Source organism: Apostichopus japonicus, chromosome 8 (assembly GCF_037975245.1).
Source record: "Apostichopus japonicus isolate 1M-3 chromosome 8, ASM3797524v1, whole genome shotgun sequence".
Taxonomy (NCBI): domain Eukaryota; kingdom Metazoa; phylum Echinodermata; class Holothuroidea; order Aspidochirotida; family Stichopodidae; genus Apostichopus; species Apostichopus japonicus.
The window spans coordinates 38839396-38859100 of NC_092568.1; the positions used below are offsets into that span (position 1 = coordinate 38839396).

The 19705-nt window shown below is 37.1% G+C and overlaps 2 protein-coding genes and 1 pseudogene across 4 annotated transcripts; 2 read left to right on the forward strand and 1 right to left on the reverse strand.

Annotated features, from left to right (window-relative positions):
- The first annotated feature begins 833 nt into the window (after nucleotides 1-833).
- On the forward strand, nucleotides 834-7716 carry LOC139971920 (uncharacterized). 3 transcript variants are annotated; one of them, XR_011794537.1, is made up of 7 exons: nucleotides 834-1217; nucleotides 1766-1855; nucleotides 2734-2899; nucleotides 3076-3267; nucleotides 4410-4568; nucleotides 5380-5498; nucleotides 6126-7716. XR_011794537.1 is itself a non-coding variant. In XM_071978764.1 (4 exons), the coding sequence occupies exons 1-3, from the start codon at nucleotides 1203-1205 to the stop codon at nucleotides 3216-3218; spliced, it is 324 nt and encodes a 107-aa protein (XP_071834865.1). In that variant the 5' UTR covers nucleotides 834-1202; the 3' UTR covers nucleotides 3219-3267; nucleotides 4410-4574. The 3 variants fall into 3 exon arrangements, 1 of the variants encoding a protein (XP_071834865.1); XR_011794535.1 differs by lacking the exon at nucleotides 1766-1855 and having other exon boundaries at nucleotides 5416-5498; XM_071978764.1 differs by lacking the exons at nucleotides 1766-1855; nucleotides 5380-5498; nucleotides 6126-7716 and having other exon boundaries at nucleotides 4410-4574.
- Nucleotides 7717-8143: 427 nt separating this feature from the next.
- Nucleotides 8144-9989, forward strand: LOC139970892 (uncharacterized; annotated as a pseudogene).
- A 4048-nt stretch (nucleotides 9990-14037) lies between these two features.
- On the reverse strand, nucleotides 14038-19405 carry LOC139971923 (uncharacterized). The gene is made up of 2 exons (XM_071978770.1): nucleotides 19188-19405; nucleotides 14038-16192 (listed from the first exon to the last, which is right to left on the reverse strand). Exons 1-2 carry the CDS (start codon nucleotides 19203-19205, stop codon nucleotides 15176-15178), a joined length of 1035 nt encoding a protein of 344 aa, XP_071834871.1. The 5' UTR covers nucleotides 19206-19405; the 3' UTR covers nucleotides 14038-15175.
- Between the last annotated feature and the right edge of the window lie 300 nt (nucleotides 19406-19705).

The following is a 19705-nucleotide window of genomic DNA, read 5'->3' on the forward strand; positions in this document are numbered from 1 at the left end:
TCCCATGGAGTGAAATTCACCTATGTTTTTATCAGTACAGTACAGTGCATATCATCATAGACGTACGTACGTACGTACGTACTACTACGTACGTTCGTATATCAGACGCACTCGATACCCACGATACGATACGGTCCTAGAGAAACTATTTCCACTCATCATTTTTTAAGGCGATACAGTAGTGAGTATTGAACAGGCACAGCCGCATGTTTGCAGGAAATTCAGAATTCCCAATATTTTATATCTCTACCAGTAGTGAAAATCATGTTTTTTCGACAGTTTCGTGGACATAAAAAGTTGTTTTGTGGAATATTCAATGACATATCAGGGGCTGATGCAGGATTTGTGCCAGGGGGGGGGGTCTGACTGGTCCAGCCGCGCCTGAATGTAAGACTATCTAAGCGGAGCGCCATCATCGGTTGGCGCGGAGCGTACAAGAAAATTTTTGGCTTTACAAACCCCCAGATGGCCGGAAACGGCACTTCCCGAGTATTCTAAGCAGCATGTACCTAGCCTGAAAATATGGATCTCATGTCTGCAATTTCAGGCCCCCCGTAGCTACGCCACTGATCACGCATGGGGCCCTTTCCCTCGAACGCGGTAAATAAAAAAAAAAAAAAAAAAAAAAAAAAAAAAAAAAAAAAAAAAAAAAAAAAAATCAGGATTTTCAAAAAGGGGGGGCCCGGGCCCCCCGGGCCCCCCCCCTGGATCCGCCCCTGGACTTATATCGAATTGGAGAAGACAGGAATGAGGAGTCCACGAAGAAAGTCACGAAATGGGGAGTTAAACTCTTGAAAGGTAAGCTGCTAGAAGTAGTAGTAGGCGTTCTACACTCTTAAAACGTTGGTTAAAAAAAGAATGGTATAGGACCCCCGTGCACTTAATTGGTTAGTTTGTACCCTTAAGTTGGTTAACTGGCAGATTTTGGGCTATTCCAATAACTATGTACATTTCACAGTCCGACGTTTAACCAACTTGTTTATAACTTTACCGCTCTCTGAGTAAAAAATTCGCGCGTACACATATATGTACACTGTACGTACATCAGTGCAGCATCTATAACACACACTACATAACACGTCGTGCATAGTACGATCCCTGACAGGGTGGTTTAGTAATCAAGATTACAGCTAACGCCATGGCAGATATCGAAGACAGTGCTGTCTTGATTTTCTTGAAAAAATACGAGGTCGAGTCTCTACATGAAACTTTTATCGGTAAGTGTAGCTTATCATCGGTAAAAAGTATGAACTTATGTGGGCACTGAGACCCCCAGTGACAGTATAACGTTAGGCTCATAGGCCAACGTTAGGCTTATACTAGGCTAACGTTAATACTAGTACTATACTAGTATGCCTAATACTAACACTAGTAATATTAGTAACAGTATACTACTAAACAGCCACTGAGTTTAACACAGTGCTTTAATCGTTGTTAAATGTTATGAATCTTTTTCGTGTTTTTCACCATATAGTGTTGTTCGTGTAAACGACATAGGCCTAGGCCTAATTATTAATGAAAATGTTGTTTCCTATTTAAGTCCAAATACAAAAACTTCGACCTACTGTCTATAGCCTAGCCTAGTGTATACACCCTATTTTCAAGTGCCCTGGAGACCAAGAGATATTTTTAATAGAATTTATAATAAAAATTATTCAATATGGTTATGTTTCTGAATGGATTGTTTCAATTGTCAATATATAGGCCTAGGATACAATTTGCTGTATTGTTATCAACATTTTACCTATTTCCTTTTAATCTACAGGCCAAGCTCCTTTATTAAGGCAGCGTTAGCAGCTCAGCAGTTGTTGATTTGTTTCCCATTCTGAAGGATCCAGAATCTCCCTTGGGTTATGTAAGCATGTTTATGTTCTAATATCCCTCGGCTTAGTTGTCATTAGCCATAGTATAGACCACTTTCGTTGTTGTGTTGAGGTGACTAGTTTCCTTTTCCTGCCCTTTCAAAATGTCTCTAAAATGTGGACCACAACACACTGCCCACAATATCACTACTTTTTGACATCTGTAGTCAAGTAATATAATCTTCTGTGGGTTCTACCAAGTAATTTGTTCATCTCATAGAGGACTGTGATACTGAAATCTATTTTCAATACTACCAGGATTATATAGGCATCATTTAACTGAATAATTTCTAATTGAAATCAGCACTAGGGTGACAAGGCCTTTTAATATGGTAAAAATATCAAAATGGTTGTTCAATTGTCACATTGGGAAATCCAAAAACTGTAACATAGGCACTGGTTTTCAGTGGGCTTCATCTCTCAATCTAACCAAGGTATTAATGAAGTTTGTTGTTCAGTAGGTACCCTCATTATTCCATAAAATATCAGAATTCTGCAACTTATTGATTATATGTGCAATTAGGGTCAAACCCATTACTTTTAGGCTTACAGTATCACTTAAAATCAATTGTCATAGTGTCCCCTGGGACAATACTGTTTCATCAGTAAGCATACAATATTATGTGAGGACAGTATGGAGTGCCACAGTGTCCTTAGTCGTAGCGTCCATATTGTTACCGTGCAGTTGTGGACATGTACAAGACATGTTTGTGGTTTGCTGGCTATAAGCCTATGTTTCAACCAGCTAGGAAGTTTTAAATGTTGGTGTACAACAGCTTTACATGTAGATCAATAAGTCTTTTTCTGAGTTGACTTGAATTTTGCTACCATACTTCAGTGTGATAAAAGAGTATGCTGATTTCATGTGCAGGAACCATGGTATTGCAAAGGTGCTGCAGGACGACCGGTGACAGGGTATCTAGAAGAGCACCTACGCTACGTACGTAAAAAGAAGATTGCCATGGTGAAAGATTCCCCCGGTGCATCAAGTCCACCTACTCCTTTGACTAAAGTGTCCACTCCACCAAAATTGAGAGGTGTGTAATAGGTTTTACCAACTATTCTCAGGATTTGACTTATCTCTCATGCCATGACAATGATCAAAGACTGGCTTAGGACACGTTATACCTACCACAACCATTGGTAACTTCAAAATTTTATGTTAAGGCATCTCTGTTTAGTAGGAAATATATGTTTTTATTGTCCTTGCCAGAAGCTGATCTGGAGAACAAAGAGGAATTGGTGATGATGACTGAGTGGCTGAAATGTAACATGGAACCAAGAGAGAAAGTATTGGACTTTCATGAGGCAAACTGCAGTTTACAGTCAACAGCAGATCAAAGACCACTCAACTAACATTTCAGATATTCTGAAAGAGTATCAAAGGTTGTTAGACCGTGGAATGGTAACTATCAAATTTGATTTTTTGCTGCTTAATTAAAGAGAAATACGTAGGTGATTTTGCAAAAAAAATACTAAAGAAGTGAGCTCTGAATACACATATTACGAAGATACTATTCAAGACCATATCCTTTAACTCTTGAAAAAGGAAGTGGAAAAATTACTAGCAAGGTTTGATTTAGCAGAAACACTGAAATTAATTAAGTCACTAACCTCACTGATGAGTTAATACTATATTTCACTTTGAAGCCTATTTGGCCAATTTAAAAACTGTACTTTGATTGTCTACATATCTAGTTTGATTGGAAAGAACTAGTTTCACTGCTTTTTTTAAATGATGGCATTATATTTTAAATCTCTTTTAATTTATGTCTTGAAGTTTATGACAGTTATCAGCCACACAGTGAAGAAATGTGACTGACTTTTAATTTAACCTTAGGCATCTGGCAGATCAGTATGCTTTATAAAGACCAGATTGGGAATAAATTTTATTTTTGGATGAAAATCTTGCTTTATTCAAGGATATAGCTAGGATTTTAAGAAAGGTTGCTGATGTTGAGTGTAAAAAATGGTACAGATTCAAGCGGTATAATATGGTTTACAATTTGTACAAAGTTTTTTTGTTTTAATATGGTGTCTTTGCCATTCAGTGCTATGGTTTTATGTGCAATGTTTGCTCTGCATTTCTTGCAATTGTGTACAAATCTAACAACTTGTCTATCATCTTGTTACAGGGAGACAAGATAAATTATTCCCATGAATATGCTTCTGTTCAGTAATGATATCACAAATGTTAAATATTGAATTTTTGCAATTCAAATTTCCCCCCACCACATTAAAAAAATATTTTGAAAAAAATATATTTTTGAGCTGTATTCTGAGATATTTTCAAAGCATGTGTCAATAAATGTTGAATACTTACTTTTCTTTCCCAGATGTTTTCTAAATGTTATTAAACTAGCCAAAGGTATCAAGCAGTTGGATTTACCACATCCAGCTTCAACAATACTTAGTGTTTGTATAGATGCATGGAACCAGACTTTAACAAATTCAGTGAGAGGGATTTTTTAATGGATCCTAGCTGAGGATAAAAAAATGAATACGCTTACACACATTAAAGTATTCTATTTCCCTTTGCTCTTTCAGAGAGAACAAGATTTTTCAGTGCTTTGGCCTGAGCATGAGGATCACCTGTATGAGAAATGGGACTTGTACTACAATGGGATTATAGAATATGGCAAACAGGTTGAAAATTGGCAAGGCCTCTTGGATTGGAGTACGTTGACCTAGAGAGTTTGTCTATTGGTAAGAGTGCTTCTTATTTCAGTGCACATAGTTGAGCTAATTTAATTTTTGTATGTTGATCATTCCTTGCAACCTTTTACCACCATCACACTAGAAACTTCTGAAAGATCAGGTTTGACCAATTATCTGTAATATATCTGATCTTGTTCTCAAAATAGCCTTAGTTTACTTTTTGTAAAGACAACAACACTTCCTTTTCTTTTTACCTGTATATAAAAATAATAAACTGAAATTGAACAAAAATCATCAATGGGATCTGGTTCAGACAGAAACCAAGTTGGGTTGGTGCAGATATATTCCCTTGCTTAGACTCCATCTGACCCATCTTTGGGATTTCATTTAAGCCAAAAGCTAGTGACTACTATAGAACAATAGAACACAAAATATGTCAAAGGTTCATCAGTGTTTTGAGATCTGAATATATAATAACATATAAAGAGTAGATAACTTCGCAAACAGGTTGTGATAGCAGCACAACATTATGAATGTGGGCTTTTAAAGGAGACATGTATTATTGAAAATAAACATACACAAAATACCAAACAGATGCTAACTTATCTCATTACATTCTCATGATATGCCATTTTCTCATTGCATTCTCATGATATGTTATTTTCTGATAAAAATGACTTGAAGGACTTCTAGTGTTAGAGACAAATAAAGGCAAGGGAAAATACAAATAATTTGTGCGGGTACTGTACGTGATAATGACAATTTATATGTTAAGTGGTCATTAATTGTGTTATAGTTTTATGCACTTGTGAACCTTGGAGGGAAGATTATCTTTAGTTATGTTTTGTCACTTTCACAGATAGGAAGGAAACATTGGCATTTTTTCTTCTTCCAGTCATCTTGAGAGGGAAAGGAAAGTGAAAAAAAGGATTGTGTTCAGTAAAAGAGGCAATCACCTCCTTCGTGGACATTCAACCAGTAGGTGTTTAAGCATTCATTTGTCCACTTGTTGAAGTTCATTGACAACATGCTTATGACATATCTTTTGTAGTTTGTGATGGATTGCTTGTAAAAGTGGAATCTCAACAATTATGCTGGATATGTGTCAATGTACATATATGCTCCCAAGCACATGAACCATATTCCGTTTGGTTCAAAATGGATAATTAATATTCATGAGTGGGCAGGGCCTACGTGATATTACTTAAATATTGATTTCAAAACAACAATAGGCTTGTCAAATTTTGCTCAATTTGGTAAATGACAGTAGTAGGATATGGGTCACATGTGTAGCTGATTTTAAGGAATAAATTATGAGTTGGAGATAAAAAGTTAATGATAGTAAAAGTATCTTCTAAACATGATAACTGAGCAGTAAATTTCAAATGTATCAAACGTTCATAGTACTTATTTTTAAACTAGCATGTCATTGTAAGCATAGATATGGGTGGTTATGAAGTTTGGCTGTGCCAAGTATAATTTCATATAAAGTTTTTTCTAAATACAAATCTGCTAGAATGGAGGGCTTTTTGCTGTCACAACTTCATATTGATTGACAAAGAGCAGCTTGTGATAATTTTCATTTTTTTTCAATTTTTCTCACAGGAAGTGGCTGATATTCTACAAATTTCAAAGGCTATTGATGCCACAAAAAAGCCGCAGCCATTTGTTGTATGCAAAGGAACTCTCTTGGCACCAACCCAAACATTTGTTATTCTAGAACGGAGGCCAGTCCGTCAAGAATCACTACTGAAAGCTATCGATTTCTGTTTCAAAACAATGTACATTTTGGACATGGCTTACCAACCTTCATGCTGTCTTGTGTGGCAGTTCATTCAAAATGTGATTTATGAAATCAAAGAAGCACATGTGCCAAGTTGCATAAGAGATCTTAGATCATTCTTGGCCTTTAAAAGTAAATAGTGGCTTAAAAGGAAAGAATTGTAAGCAAGATATTCATGGCTGATATTCTACAAAGTTCAAAGGATATTGATGCCACAACAATACTGCAGCTACTTTTGTATGCAAGGAGCCCTCTTGGTACCAACCCAGATATTTGCTATTTTAGAACAGAGGTCAGTTTCTCACAAATCTCTTCTATAAAAGCTGTCTATTTCTGTTTCATGGCAAATGTGCATTTTGGACATGGCTTATTGACCTTCATGCAGTCTTGTTTGGCAGTTCATTCAAAATGTGATTAATGAAATCAAAGAAGCACATATGCCAAGTTGTATTATAGCATTCTTGGCCCTTGAAAGTAAGAACTGCCTTAAAAGGAAATTGTAAGCAAGAAGCTCATATAATAATTGTAAGCAAGAAGTTTGTATAATATTACTATTTTAAAATTCACACACCAGCATCAGGTGCAGATAGCATCATCTTGAAGGGACATTTAATTAAAACTCATGATATGACATATTTTTACATACCATGCTGGTACAAATCAAAACTTTCATTACTAATTTTTATTGGAATCCCGATCTGATCAACTGATCTTTCATGAGTGAGTAAGGTTTAATGTAGCTAAATTTCACCTACACATGTATCTCTATATGTGGTGAAGATATATACTATACATCCAAATACTGGAAACGAACAATGCACTGGCTGCAATGTACTGCATATATCATAAATATGTCTCTAAATGTAATCATGTACACCACATATGTATGTGATACTCAATGTAATTCTTAATTAACTGTATGTATAGGTAAACCTTGATTAATCAGATCATGATTGATGTTTAGTTTCATAGATTGTGTATACATCAATTGATCTATAGTTACATATGTGAGATATTTAGTGTTACAAGTTTTCTATGAATACGGTTCTTCTTGAAGAGTAGAGGATTTTGTGTCACCTTAAAGGTCTGATAGAGCACAGCTAAGAAGTTGTTACATCCAAGCATATTTGTGTGTTGTTTTGTTTTGTTTGTATTTTATTCACATGCATGGTTCAGCTGGTTATTGTTTTCAATAAAAACAAGTTCTCAAAATGTTATCCATCTGGCTTCTGTAATGTAACTGTTTGTTAATTTCTCAATATTTTTCAAGGAATTGTTTACTCTTTGCATTGCCATATTCAGCTGATTGTTGCAAACTAGGTCTGCATGAACAAAACTTGTGAGGAGTCTTTCAACTACATTAAGTAAAATTCACTGAGGATCTTATCCATCACTGTCCAATATATTGCATTCGCCAACATAAAATTGGGCAATAAAGGCTCATTTAACTGCCCAACCCTTTTGTAATGGTAAAAGCCACTGCCCAATTTAAATATAGTAATTGCCCAATACAATGATTTTAATTCCCCAATTTAATGATCCCTACATTTGTAAGTTCACCAATGATGGGCATAATTTACACAATTAATTTAACCAACAACTGTTGGGTACAAACTTATAGTTATTTTATTGGTTAAAAATGTTACCCAACGGCTGGTTAAAGCCGTTAACCAACAGGTGTTGGTTAAAATATCACCAATAAGTCGAATTTGACATACGTGCCCAGTGTTGATTAAGGTATTGGTTAATTTTTTAACCAACTGTTTTTAGAGTGTATTGCCTAGAAACAGGCCTAGGAACGTAATGTTAGGCCACCGGCCCTAGACTAGACCTAGGTGTAGTTCCCCAGCCCCCTCCCCATCTTTATGGCTGGTACCAAAGTTCTGTATACCAAATATTAGCACTTCTCGTAAAGCATGATTTATAAGTCATCAGTAAGCTTTAAATATGTCAAAACACTTACTTTCTATTACAGAATGGTGTCAAGCAAAGGAGCTAACAACTGATTTTGAGCAGCTTGACGTGCCGGAATTGGCTTCCCTTCTTCGAAGATTTTATGGAGAAGTTCGAAAACAAGATGGTAGTTCATATGCAAACAAAACATACAAGGACTGAGGGCTGCGATCCACCGCCATCTGACAGGAGCTCCCTACAACCGTCATGTAAACATTATGAGAGATAAAGACTTTCAGAGTGCCAATAACGTCTACATTGGAATGATGAAAAAAAATCAAGAGAGAAGGCCTAGACGTGAGTTGTCAGAAACCAGCTATTTCTGAAGGCGACCTCAAAACCATGTTTGAGAGCAAAGTTTTGTCCACAGATAATCCTTCTTCACTGTTAAACATGGCGTGGTTTTATCTTGAGTACCATTTTTGTCGTCGAGGACGAGAAGGTCTGCGAAATCTAAAGAAGTCGTCGTTTAACTTTGGTATCGACGACACAAATAACGCATATGTCTTTCTTAACTTCAACGAAGCAACTAAAAATCACCCTGGCGACCTCCAAGACGACTTCCAATCCCGGAAACGTATGTATGCCACAGATGACGAAAAATGTCTAGTGAAGGCGATCAAGAAGTATATATTTGCAAAAGCTGAATCCAAACTGCGAACACTTTTTTCAACGGCCAAAGGTATCTGTTGATGAATCAGACCAAGTATGGTATGACAACCAGCCGCTGGGGGTTAACACCGTTGGCAAAATGATGGTGAAGATTTCCGAAAAAGCAAAGCTGAGTCAGAAATACACAAACCACTGTGTTCGTGCAACAACTATTACAACACTCAGTAATGCTGGCATCGAAACACGGGTCATTATGGCCATGAGTGGACACAGAAACGAGAGCAGTATAAAAAGTTACTGCCAAGATGCATCTAATTCACAGAAACGATCCTGTTCAAAAGTCTTGCAAGATGCCATCAGAGGTAAAGGACGCGAAAACATGGATCCGCACTCGAGTCTAGGCCAAAGTGTAGGCTGCACAGCTGTTGCCTCCAACAATTACATTAACGTTACTGCTGCTGTTAGGGCTGAAACGTCTAACATGTCCAAACTGTTTTCCAAATGTTCTTTCCAAAGTCCTGTGAATGTTTACTTCCAAAATTCATAGTTATATCCGTATTAAAACACCAAACAGTTGTGGATGCTTTGAGTTTAAATATATCTAGTATCTGTCCGTAATTAAATGTTCGCAAGGCCGTTATGTTGCTCATAGTGTTATAAAGTTAAAGTTAAACGACCGCAGTGCCAAGCACTGTGTAGTGTGTACGTTCAAGTGAGTGTACGTGTTCAATACAAGGCCTACTATGTTATCGTATGACTGTATACCATACGTACATGTTTGTCCCTAGAATGGTTGCTATGGGAACCAGAAGCTGTAGGGCGTTGATATGATGAAGCCAACTAGTAATTGTTTGTAGTTCCTTGTTATTGAGACCTTTCAAAAATAGTTTTATGGCCGCAATATTGCCAAAAATTAGTTAAAATGTTATTATGGTTCATCTTTTATGAATTGCAGCCTTTCAAAGACGTTTCCTTTATAATTATTCACTATCGTTCAGTATTACTTTATAATTGCACATGTACATTATTGTTATGCTGGTTGTTAATCGTTAATTCGACTTACGGGGCATCACTTTAATAAATCTTCGGTTATATGTAACCAAATATGTTTTGTTTTATGATTTTTGCTCCACACAAATGGTAGTGTATGAATGAACGGGGTTAATTAACGGTCTAGCGTGCGTTACTCACGTGATTAATGCACTCCGGGGGTTAATGCTATCGCTGAATGCACTCGGGCTCCGCCCTCGTGCATCGCTTGCATTATGTCCCGATCGTGCATTAATCCTGTGAGTAACGCACGCTAGACCGTTGATTAACCCCTTATTAAATTCAGTTACACATGTAGATCCAGAGCCAATCCCCAATATTGAGGATTTGATGTCGCGCATATCTGCTGTTAGATAGTTTAGTAAGCTAGACCTTACAAAATGGTACTGGCAAATCCCTGTAACAGAATGTGATAAAGATAAAACCGCTTTCGTTACCACAGAAGGCCTGTATCAATTTACCGTACTTCCTTTTGGAATGGTTAACGCGCCGGCCGCATTCACGAAAATGATGCGTCGCTTGTTAAATGGCCTAGACCACGTGATTAACTATATTGATGACATTTTGATCTTCACAAATGATCTCTCACAACATGAAAAGGTATTGAGGAATGTGTTGGAAAGACTACGTAAGGCAGGGTTGACCGCCCGGCCAAGCAAATGTTCAGTAGCCTACAAATCCCTTCAATTCCTTGGGCATATTGTTGGTGAAGGCTTAGTGAAACCCCTCCCTGAGAAAGTTCAAGCGGTTATGGTAGCATCACAACCCACCACAAAAAAAGAAGTGCGATCTTTTTCTTCGCCTGGTTGGCTACTACAACAAAATTATTCCGAACTTCTTCGGCAATTGCCGCACCTATGTCAGATCTTACTAAAAAGGGTCAGCCAAATTAAGTCAAATGGGGCGTTGCCCAAGAAGTGTCTTTTAGGGTGTTAAAACAGCGACTTGCGAACGCGCCGATTCTACATTTACCCGATCCTTCATTGCCTTACATATTGAGTACAGACGCATCGGACAAGGGTATTGGGGCGTTGCTAATGCAGGACATTGAAGGGTGTAAGTTCCCCATCGCTTTTGCGAGTAAGAAATTATTACCAAGGGGGGAGAAATTTTCGGTCATTGAAAAGGAATGTCTCGCATTGGTGTGGGCGGTGAAAAGAATTCGTGTGTATTTGCATGGGACACAGTTCACCATTGAAACGCACCATCACCCACTCGCTTACATTACTAAAGCTAAAATGAAAAACAATCGTGTGATGAGGTGGGCCTTAGATCTACAACCCTACCGGTACGTTGTGCATGTGGTTAAGGGTTCGGAAAATTTTGGGCGGATTTCCTGAGTAGATGTGTAGCTAATGATAAGTAAGCCTTACTGATTAAACTGTCATAAGCATGTGGTGAAGATCTATATTTTGATCGAAGTAAAAGATTTTGTTTTATTAATCTTCTTAAGGGAGGAGATGTCAGGGGGTCGATCAAAGTAACCCTCTTAGTTGAACTACTTAAGGAATCTCTAATTATGTAACTGCAGTATCTCATTTGCATAAATGTGTGTGTAACAATAGACTTAGTACTAGCAAGAATACCTTTAAATTCCTTGGGCGGTTTTTGGAATGTTGCCTCTGTGGAAAATTCGGCATAGAGATACTTCGCTCACTGACGTCCCGCTGTAGAGATTGCGAGACGATTTGGTCGGGGACCAGCACAGTGACAAAGTTATAATTTTTAAAGTGAAAGTCAACGTATTGCGTGAACCAGGTTTTGGATTGGAGCCGTGACCTGTTAGTTTGTTTAATAGATTATTATACTAAGTCACGGGGAATTAGAATTCGTGGATATCAATTTGCAGGGGATGAAAATTTCGTGTATATTAATTCAAGGGAAATTAAAATTTGCGTTAATTGTTTTATGAGAAAATAAATTTGTGTACGAAAAGTACGGGACTAATTTACAAGTAATTGGCTTCTTTCACATAAAATGTGTATCATGTTATTTAAACTCTTGACATGTGTAAATTCAAGTTATTAGAAATTAACGAGTTTAAAATCTGTCGTTAAACAGGTGAATTAAATTTTGGGAAGTATTTCGGCAACAGAAATTTTGCGATATGTATTTATGTTTCAATCATCTCCAAAAGAAATGTGCTGTCATGCGTATTACTATATGAAAATGTTAATACTGGAAAAGGGTTCAAAGGAATTAGATATTAGACAAATTCTTCCTTTTTAATTCATAGGGTGGTAACTTGTGACCTGAGAATTAGGTCAAACATTGGCTGTGAGGCGACATGCGATGTTCCTTTCGACTGCTTGAGAGGCAGAGATAGCTTTGAGCCTTTATCCTGAACTGGAGAGAAAGCCGTGTCGAGCTTAACCTGTATTATTCGTATTATTATTATTATTCATTTGTATTCTAAATATTATTGTAGGAGGCCTCAAGTAACTTATGGTTTCGTATAATAAAGTAAAATTTTGTTTTTAAAACTCGTATCGCTTCTTTTATCGATTCTATGTGTCAGACCTGCACCTGTTCCAAGGACCTTGTTTAGGGGGACCTTGTTTAGGGGGATTTTGTGACAATCTTTAATGATAAATGTTAAAGAGTTGGAATGAAACTCAGGATATGAAATAAATAAATATCGTCGATTTTGTACATGCAGGAACCACCCACCATTCTGCTCACCTTACCATTTGTGTTCTCTATGTAACCCCAGGTTCAGCCCTCTCATCCAGAGGGCATTAGTTTTAAGGGGCGGGGTTCTTCGACTGTAATGGGGTCTTTACATGCACCGAGGTACCTGGTTGTTATAAGCACATATACTACCCCATGCGCCTCGTGACATATACAAACCTAGATTACTACTACAACAACTGGCTCGTCTTAGACAACACACGAACAAATAGAATTACAACAAAGTCATATCTATGGCTATGCTATGTATGTATTCTTAACTAAAGAAGCAAAGAAGGAGAAGGTAAAGTAATTAAAACAACAAATGTTTAATATCCAACATAAACAATTAGCACAATTAGTCCAATCCATATCCGGACGTATACACAATTAGGGGGAGGGGGGTCACTCTCTCTATCTCTCTTAAGACCCGCTTGACCGTCTGTCCGGTTTGGGCACATCATGGCTTAGTGGGGAAGAGCATCTCATATCCAGGGCACAAGTCACGCCCACCCAAACCCAAAAAACCTGTATGTAAATTGTTGAGTAATTGGTAGTGACGATGTCTCCGACATCCTATTGATGACTGAGGACTATTAAGTGAGTGGCGTTACTTAAATATCAAATATAACCAATGCAATGGGCTTAATGCCAACTACAATATAAGACAAATCTATAATGGGACTATGCTAATCATTAAGGCTTAATATAAGAGAAATTAGTTTCCAGTAAATAGCATGAGTATTTAAACTGACATCTAGCTAACATGGAAGTCAATAATAAAAGCAATGCAGTAAGTCTCTGCCAGTTGCTAGTTGCCCTAAATGCAATAACTAGCATGTCCCTAATAGACCACTAATGCATAAATACTCAAATAATATAACACCATACATACATACATTCATACATACACCCATACATACACCCATACATACACCCATACATACACCCATACATACACCCATACATACATACACACATACACACATACATACATACATACATACATACATACATACATACATACATACATACATACATACATACATACATACATACATACATACATACATACATACATACATACATACATACATACATACATACATACATACATACATACATACATACATACATACATACATACATACATACATACATACATACATACATACATACATACATACATACATACATACATACATACATACATACATACATACATACATACATACATACATACATACATACATACATACATACATACATACATACATACATACATACATACATACATACATACATACATACATACATACATACATACATACATACATACATACATACATACATACATACATACATACATACATACATACATACATACATACATACATACATACATACATACATACATACATACATACATACATACATACATACATACATACATACATACATACATACATACATACATACATACATACATACATACATACATACATACATACATACATACATACATACATACATACATACATACATACATACATACATACATACATACATACATACATACATACATACATACACACACACACATACACACACACACACATACATACATACATACATACATACATACATACATACATACATACATACATACATACATACATACATACATACATACATACACGCATACATACATACATACATACATACACACATACATACACACATACACCCATACATACATACCTTATATAATACCCTATATAATACGAATCTCTAATATGCATAGCTTAGATACCATCAACAGTAGCAAAAGTAATTAGGGTTCGCCTCTGACAGGAATGGCACCAAGGAAAACCAAAGAACATATCTCAGCTAATAAGGATTCCACAGAAAGATAATTTTTAATATAAATGTAGAGTATATGGATAGTGTAACCAATGGAGTTCAATACAAAATAATTACAACGGGATAAGCAACATTTTCTATAAGTCCCTATCGAGGGGAACACATTATTGACTAAATTACACAATGTACTATAAAGTATAGCCTCCTAAGGTATCACTTTAAGTTAAGCAATACGTCCAAGAGTGCTTGGAGCTATCCCAGAGTAAACGAATATTCTTTAACTAAAAAAGCTTACTCCTGGAAAATATAAAGTGACTCATACATGTATAGAAATTACTAAGCAATATCTAACGATGAATTTAACAAACAATTAGGGGTGCTACACCTACAAGCAACATTCCCCTCCATGCACGTGAAATGTATTTCTCTTAATTTAAAGCAAAAGTTTGAATCCATCGTTAAAGTTAATGGAACTTTTACTTTGCAAGCTACAGAGATATATAGTATGATTGGTCAAACTAATACATGTGACCAAATGAAGATTAATTATTTACCAATGACAGCTTATTTATAGCAGTGCGGTATAAGCAAAAGAACAATTGTTGATATTTTGAAATTGACCAAGTAGGCTATTCAGCTCCAAAGTTAGTAGTGAAGTGTTTAAAGTGCAGAAATGACTACAAAACGACAGCTTGCAGGGTGCATCTAATGTACTTTGCACCTACTACTCAATCGCAAACTGTTGAGCCCCCTCGGCTGATTCACAATGCTTGAGCAGTTTTTTCAGCATGCCTGTGAGCGTGTTATGGTATTTCTTCTTAATCTCTTCCTGCTGCTTGATTAGCCACTTATCGACGTAATTCAGGTCATCCGGCTTCTCTGGGATGCACTGTAGGTCGGTTCGTACTCCGGGAATCATGGCGTAAAATTCTTTGCAGCTTCCTTTTATCTCCACTGCTTTCTTTTTCATCATTTTGTAATGAAGCCGTTTGGTGTCTTCAATTGCCTTTTCCCCTTTGCTGTGGAAAGTAGTGAGCTCTTCTTTCATTATATTGAAGAAACCTGCAACAGCATTAAGACCATCTATGAATGCGGAGAGTGCTGGAATTAGGGAACTGCCAACTACCAAGATTGCTGCCTCATTGATGGTTACCTGCTGACCTTCCGCCACCGCTTTAGTTAAGTCACCTTCTGCACGCATATTCAGAAGAGAGCCAGCAATTGTACCCACAACTGGAATAAAAAGAAGTCCAATGGCCCATGACTTTGCGCTGGCAGCTCCTTCTTCCAGCTTTGCTTTCTTTCGTATGAGCACTTTGTTTAGATCTGTAAGCTCAGAGATCAACACCGTCGCCTCATCCTGTCTCTTCTTGAGGGGAACCATCATCTCTTCGTGCATCCTTACTATCTCGGTGCAGCATTGTTGGTATCCGGTCACTTCTTCCAGGATATCTGGAAGACTTTCTTTCCATTCTTCTAGTTTCAGCCCTTCATAGTACTCAAAGAACTCTTGGATGCATCTTACCACTTTAGTACACAGAGGCAAAATCCCTTTCACATAGACAATGGCGTCTCGCCTCGTTTGATCTCGGATATTATTGATCTCAGTGGCATTGCTGGCAGAAGAACCCACAGCATTCTCCGCATATAGAGATCTAAGACACAGTGTGAATAGCCGCATGTTTTTCGGCAACTCTTGAAACTTAACGGAGAATGTTTTCACCTTTTCTTTGACGGACATCTATAAGTGGAACAACAGGAAAAAACTAAATAACATTATGGCACGACAATATGAAAAACAATCGAACTTTTGATGGCACAGAAAAGGAAATGTCGGTATTAGAGATTGAAATTTGATAACAAAATCAAATGTCCAAAGTAATGTTGAAATTTCACTACATTACTCGAAAATCTGAGGAAAAATGAACTTATTTTTAAATAAAACAGACGAATTGTTTGGATAGAGTGTCCTTCTGGACCCCCGCAGGATCTAAAAAGTAAAATTCTTCTGGCGAAGATCCACAAACCGTTATGCTGCCCCTCTCTACCCTCCCCCGTTTATTTCATAGCTTCTTACTCCACTGATTACTCTATCACTCCGCAAGTTCCTAAACACTGACTTAATTACACATTATCCAAGGAGTGGCTGGGGTAACTCCCTGCATTATGTGTCCTCGGTAGGTGTAGAAGTGATATTGAGGTTTTCATTGCTACAACTTCTTGTTAAGATACCATTTTTCCCTGACCTCAAAAGACCATTGTATTTTACTACCTAAAACATGAGCGACATGGTAGCTCAACTGAGAATACTCGCATACTTGTTGGCAATTTTTTCAATGCAACTGCGAAAGTTGTTATATTTTCTTCAGCTGCTATCTGTAAATCAAAATCAAAATTTAGTCGGCGCATCACAAACAATACGAACTGCGCTTCTAATGTCGACGACACGATTGAAGTAGAGGTACCATTTTGATAACGCTTGCATGACTAACGAATACAGTATAGATGATTGCCACTATAAAAGAATGAACATATATTTTTTCATTGGCTGGCTCAAATGAAATTATTTTTCATTGATCAAAACAAGGAGGTGATTGTTTTCAGAGAAAGATGACACATAATTATCGCGTCTCTCTTTATCATGATAACCAAGTACAATATATTCACATTTGATCGAGCTCATACAATGATACAATTATTTTAGTTGAAAGCTTTCTAAATTCTGTACTCTTTCTTTTTGTTTTCTTCTTGTGGGTGTCGGGGTTAGCTTAAATTGATGATAATCTCATGTCACGTTAAAAGTCTTCGTTAAAGATATAGTATCATCTGATTTCGTTTGATTTTTATGACCATCAAATGTGACATACTTTGGTTTTATGATATCGTCACGCTGTTTCACCACGTTTGATGTAAAATGGCATTGGGGTTTGACTGAACTCGTGACCTTTGAAATTTTGTTTTAAAACGCTCAGAACAATTCATTCAAGCATTCATTACTTCCTTATGGGCATCCCACTTTCGGCTATTCTGTCGTTTTGGCATGTGCGTAGTAGCTAAAAGAACAGTTTTTTATTTAGTGTAACTTGCCAGCGATTTTATCTAGCAATCAACTTTATCCGCCGGAATAGACGTTAACCACACATGCAATGTAAACGTTCTTATAGTCTGGTATCATGTGTGGGTTCGCGGTTATCGGCCACTTTGTCATTCTGTTATGCTCCTAATGGCCAAATTGCTGCTTTCGGCTTGCGACCTTTGACCAAATTCATACACACGCACACATTTAAAAAATGAAGTCAAACCCATGTTCATATGTCACATATGGTTCCTCCTCTCCATCACTAAGGCACACAAACCAATTTTCAGTTTAATGCCTCAAAGGGTGTGATGTGGGGAAACATGTTAGTACCAGTTTTGCAAATAACTGTCGATAGAGTACAGTACTTCATCCCCAGTACATAACATGTATAGGATAAGATCATCAAAAATGCATTCTGTTTGTGAAAAACATTGACAGATTTTCTCCCTCAAATCATAGTGAAATGTTCCCCTGTCCCTCAATTTTGCCCGCATCACCTGACTGAACTCTTCTGACACTAATCACAGAGTTGAATATGGGAACGGGAACATTCTAAAAAAAAAACTCGAGTGATTTAGGTAGGGGCTAAACGCATATGGAAAGTCATTATCGAGAGAAGGATTTTATAACAAGTGGTTTCCGACAAGTGGAAACCGCCTCCCATATGCAAGTAGGTCCGGAGGTCCTCCCCAAGCAGAATTTAAACGTCAAATGGCGCACTCTGAGGCGTATTTAGATCATAACATTAGGTCGATATTAGCTCTAAACACAAGGTTGTGCTAATTAATATTCATTATGTATTTATGCGTGTGTGTGAGTGGCAAAAGTGTTCATCCGTATGCGCAAGAATGGCCTAATTCTGATGGAAAAAAATCAATTAACTAAACCATTTCCCCTAAACTGACAATAGAATGTAGTGTTTATCCCCAACCCCCGCCCCCTCCGCTTGCGCACGTCACTGTGATAGAACAGAGATGCCTTTGTTGTCCTCTTCTGGGAAGTTTAAAGCTGACTTCTAAATGTTAATTTCGCTGACTTAAGAAGCTTTTCGTTATAAGGCTAAGAATAAGATTCCACTAGAATGGAAACTTCAGGCCCTTAACTTATACATTTACTATAAGCAGGTTTTGTTCAGGAGATAAGCAGTTTGTTCAAGGTTTTCCTCTGATTTTATCATATCTCTATAATTTTTCACAGATTGCCTTCCTTTTAGTAAAGGTACCTAACATCTATAACAATTTAATGAATTATTTATGTATTTCAAATTCATTACATAAATGTTGAACAGCAAATTGGAACTTGTAGTGTACCATATTATTAACTAATTGCGTTGTCTTATCGTTAAATTGTTAAGCATACAACATAAACAATATGTGTCACCGATGATATACCCGACGAACTTGCATAGTCAGTGAAGCAGACAACAGATGTAATCTGGGTAAACTTAGTCGTCTAAAGAGGCTACTTATAGTGCTCCCCCGCAGCTTATGCGGTATATTACTGAACAAAGAATGGAAGAATTGAACTGACAGTAGATTCAAAATGAACGATCAAAATCTAAAAGCATGGACATGGGTTGGCAAAAGTGTCGTTTTTGGTTTTGTTTTTACAACTACTATCACAGATCATATCTTCTGCATATTAAACTTTTACTCACTTTCTCAACGGTAGCCATTTTCAAGATTTGGAAATTGATGATGATATCTGGAACTCTTCAACTCAAAGATGTATTGCTACTTTTTTAAAAGTCACTCAAGAAAGAACCTGGACACGAAAAGAGAAACAACCAAACGAATGATCCGCTGTCAAGCCCAATCCACTTGCACCGAGACTGTTTGGTCAGCAGCTTAAGTGATCTTCAAATAAAGTGCAGAATATAGTATCCAACTAGCCTTTAAAAAGGTTTTCCAGACGTGATCAGACAGTAGCAACGGTGATCTACCAATCAATTTGGACACAGGTTCATCGAACAGCCAATCACAGAGGCGAACAGGTATAGCCTGACGTATCCGCTGGTTTAACTCACTTAATTAACCAACGAAAACACGCAAACAATACACATGAGAGCCAGTCAGTCCCCAACGAGCGAGTTAATATGCCCAGAGAGCAGTTTTTTGTAGCCCCGCCCCCAAAATTTTGCTACACGTATGAAATTTCTGCGAAACTGCTTGTGAC

What these genes read in the sequence shown, in the direction of transcription:
- LOC139971920 (XM_071978764.1), top strand. An exon ending in CACTCCACCAAAATTGAGAG is followed by an intron (nt 2,900 to 3,075) that starts GTGTGTAATAGG and finishes TGTCCTTGCCAG; the next exon opens with AAGCTGATCTGGAGAACAAA.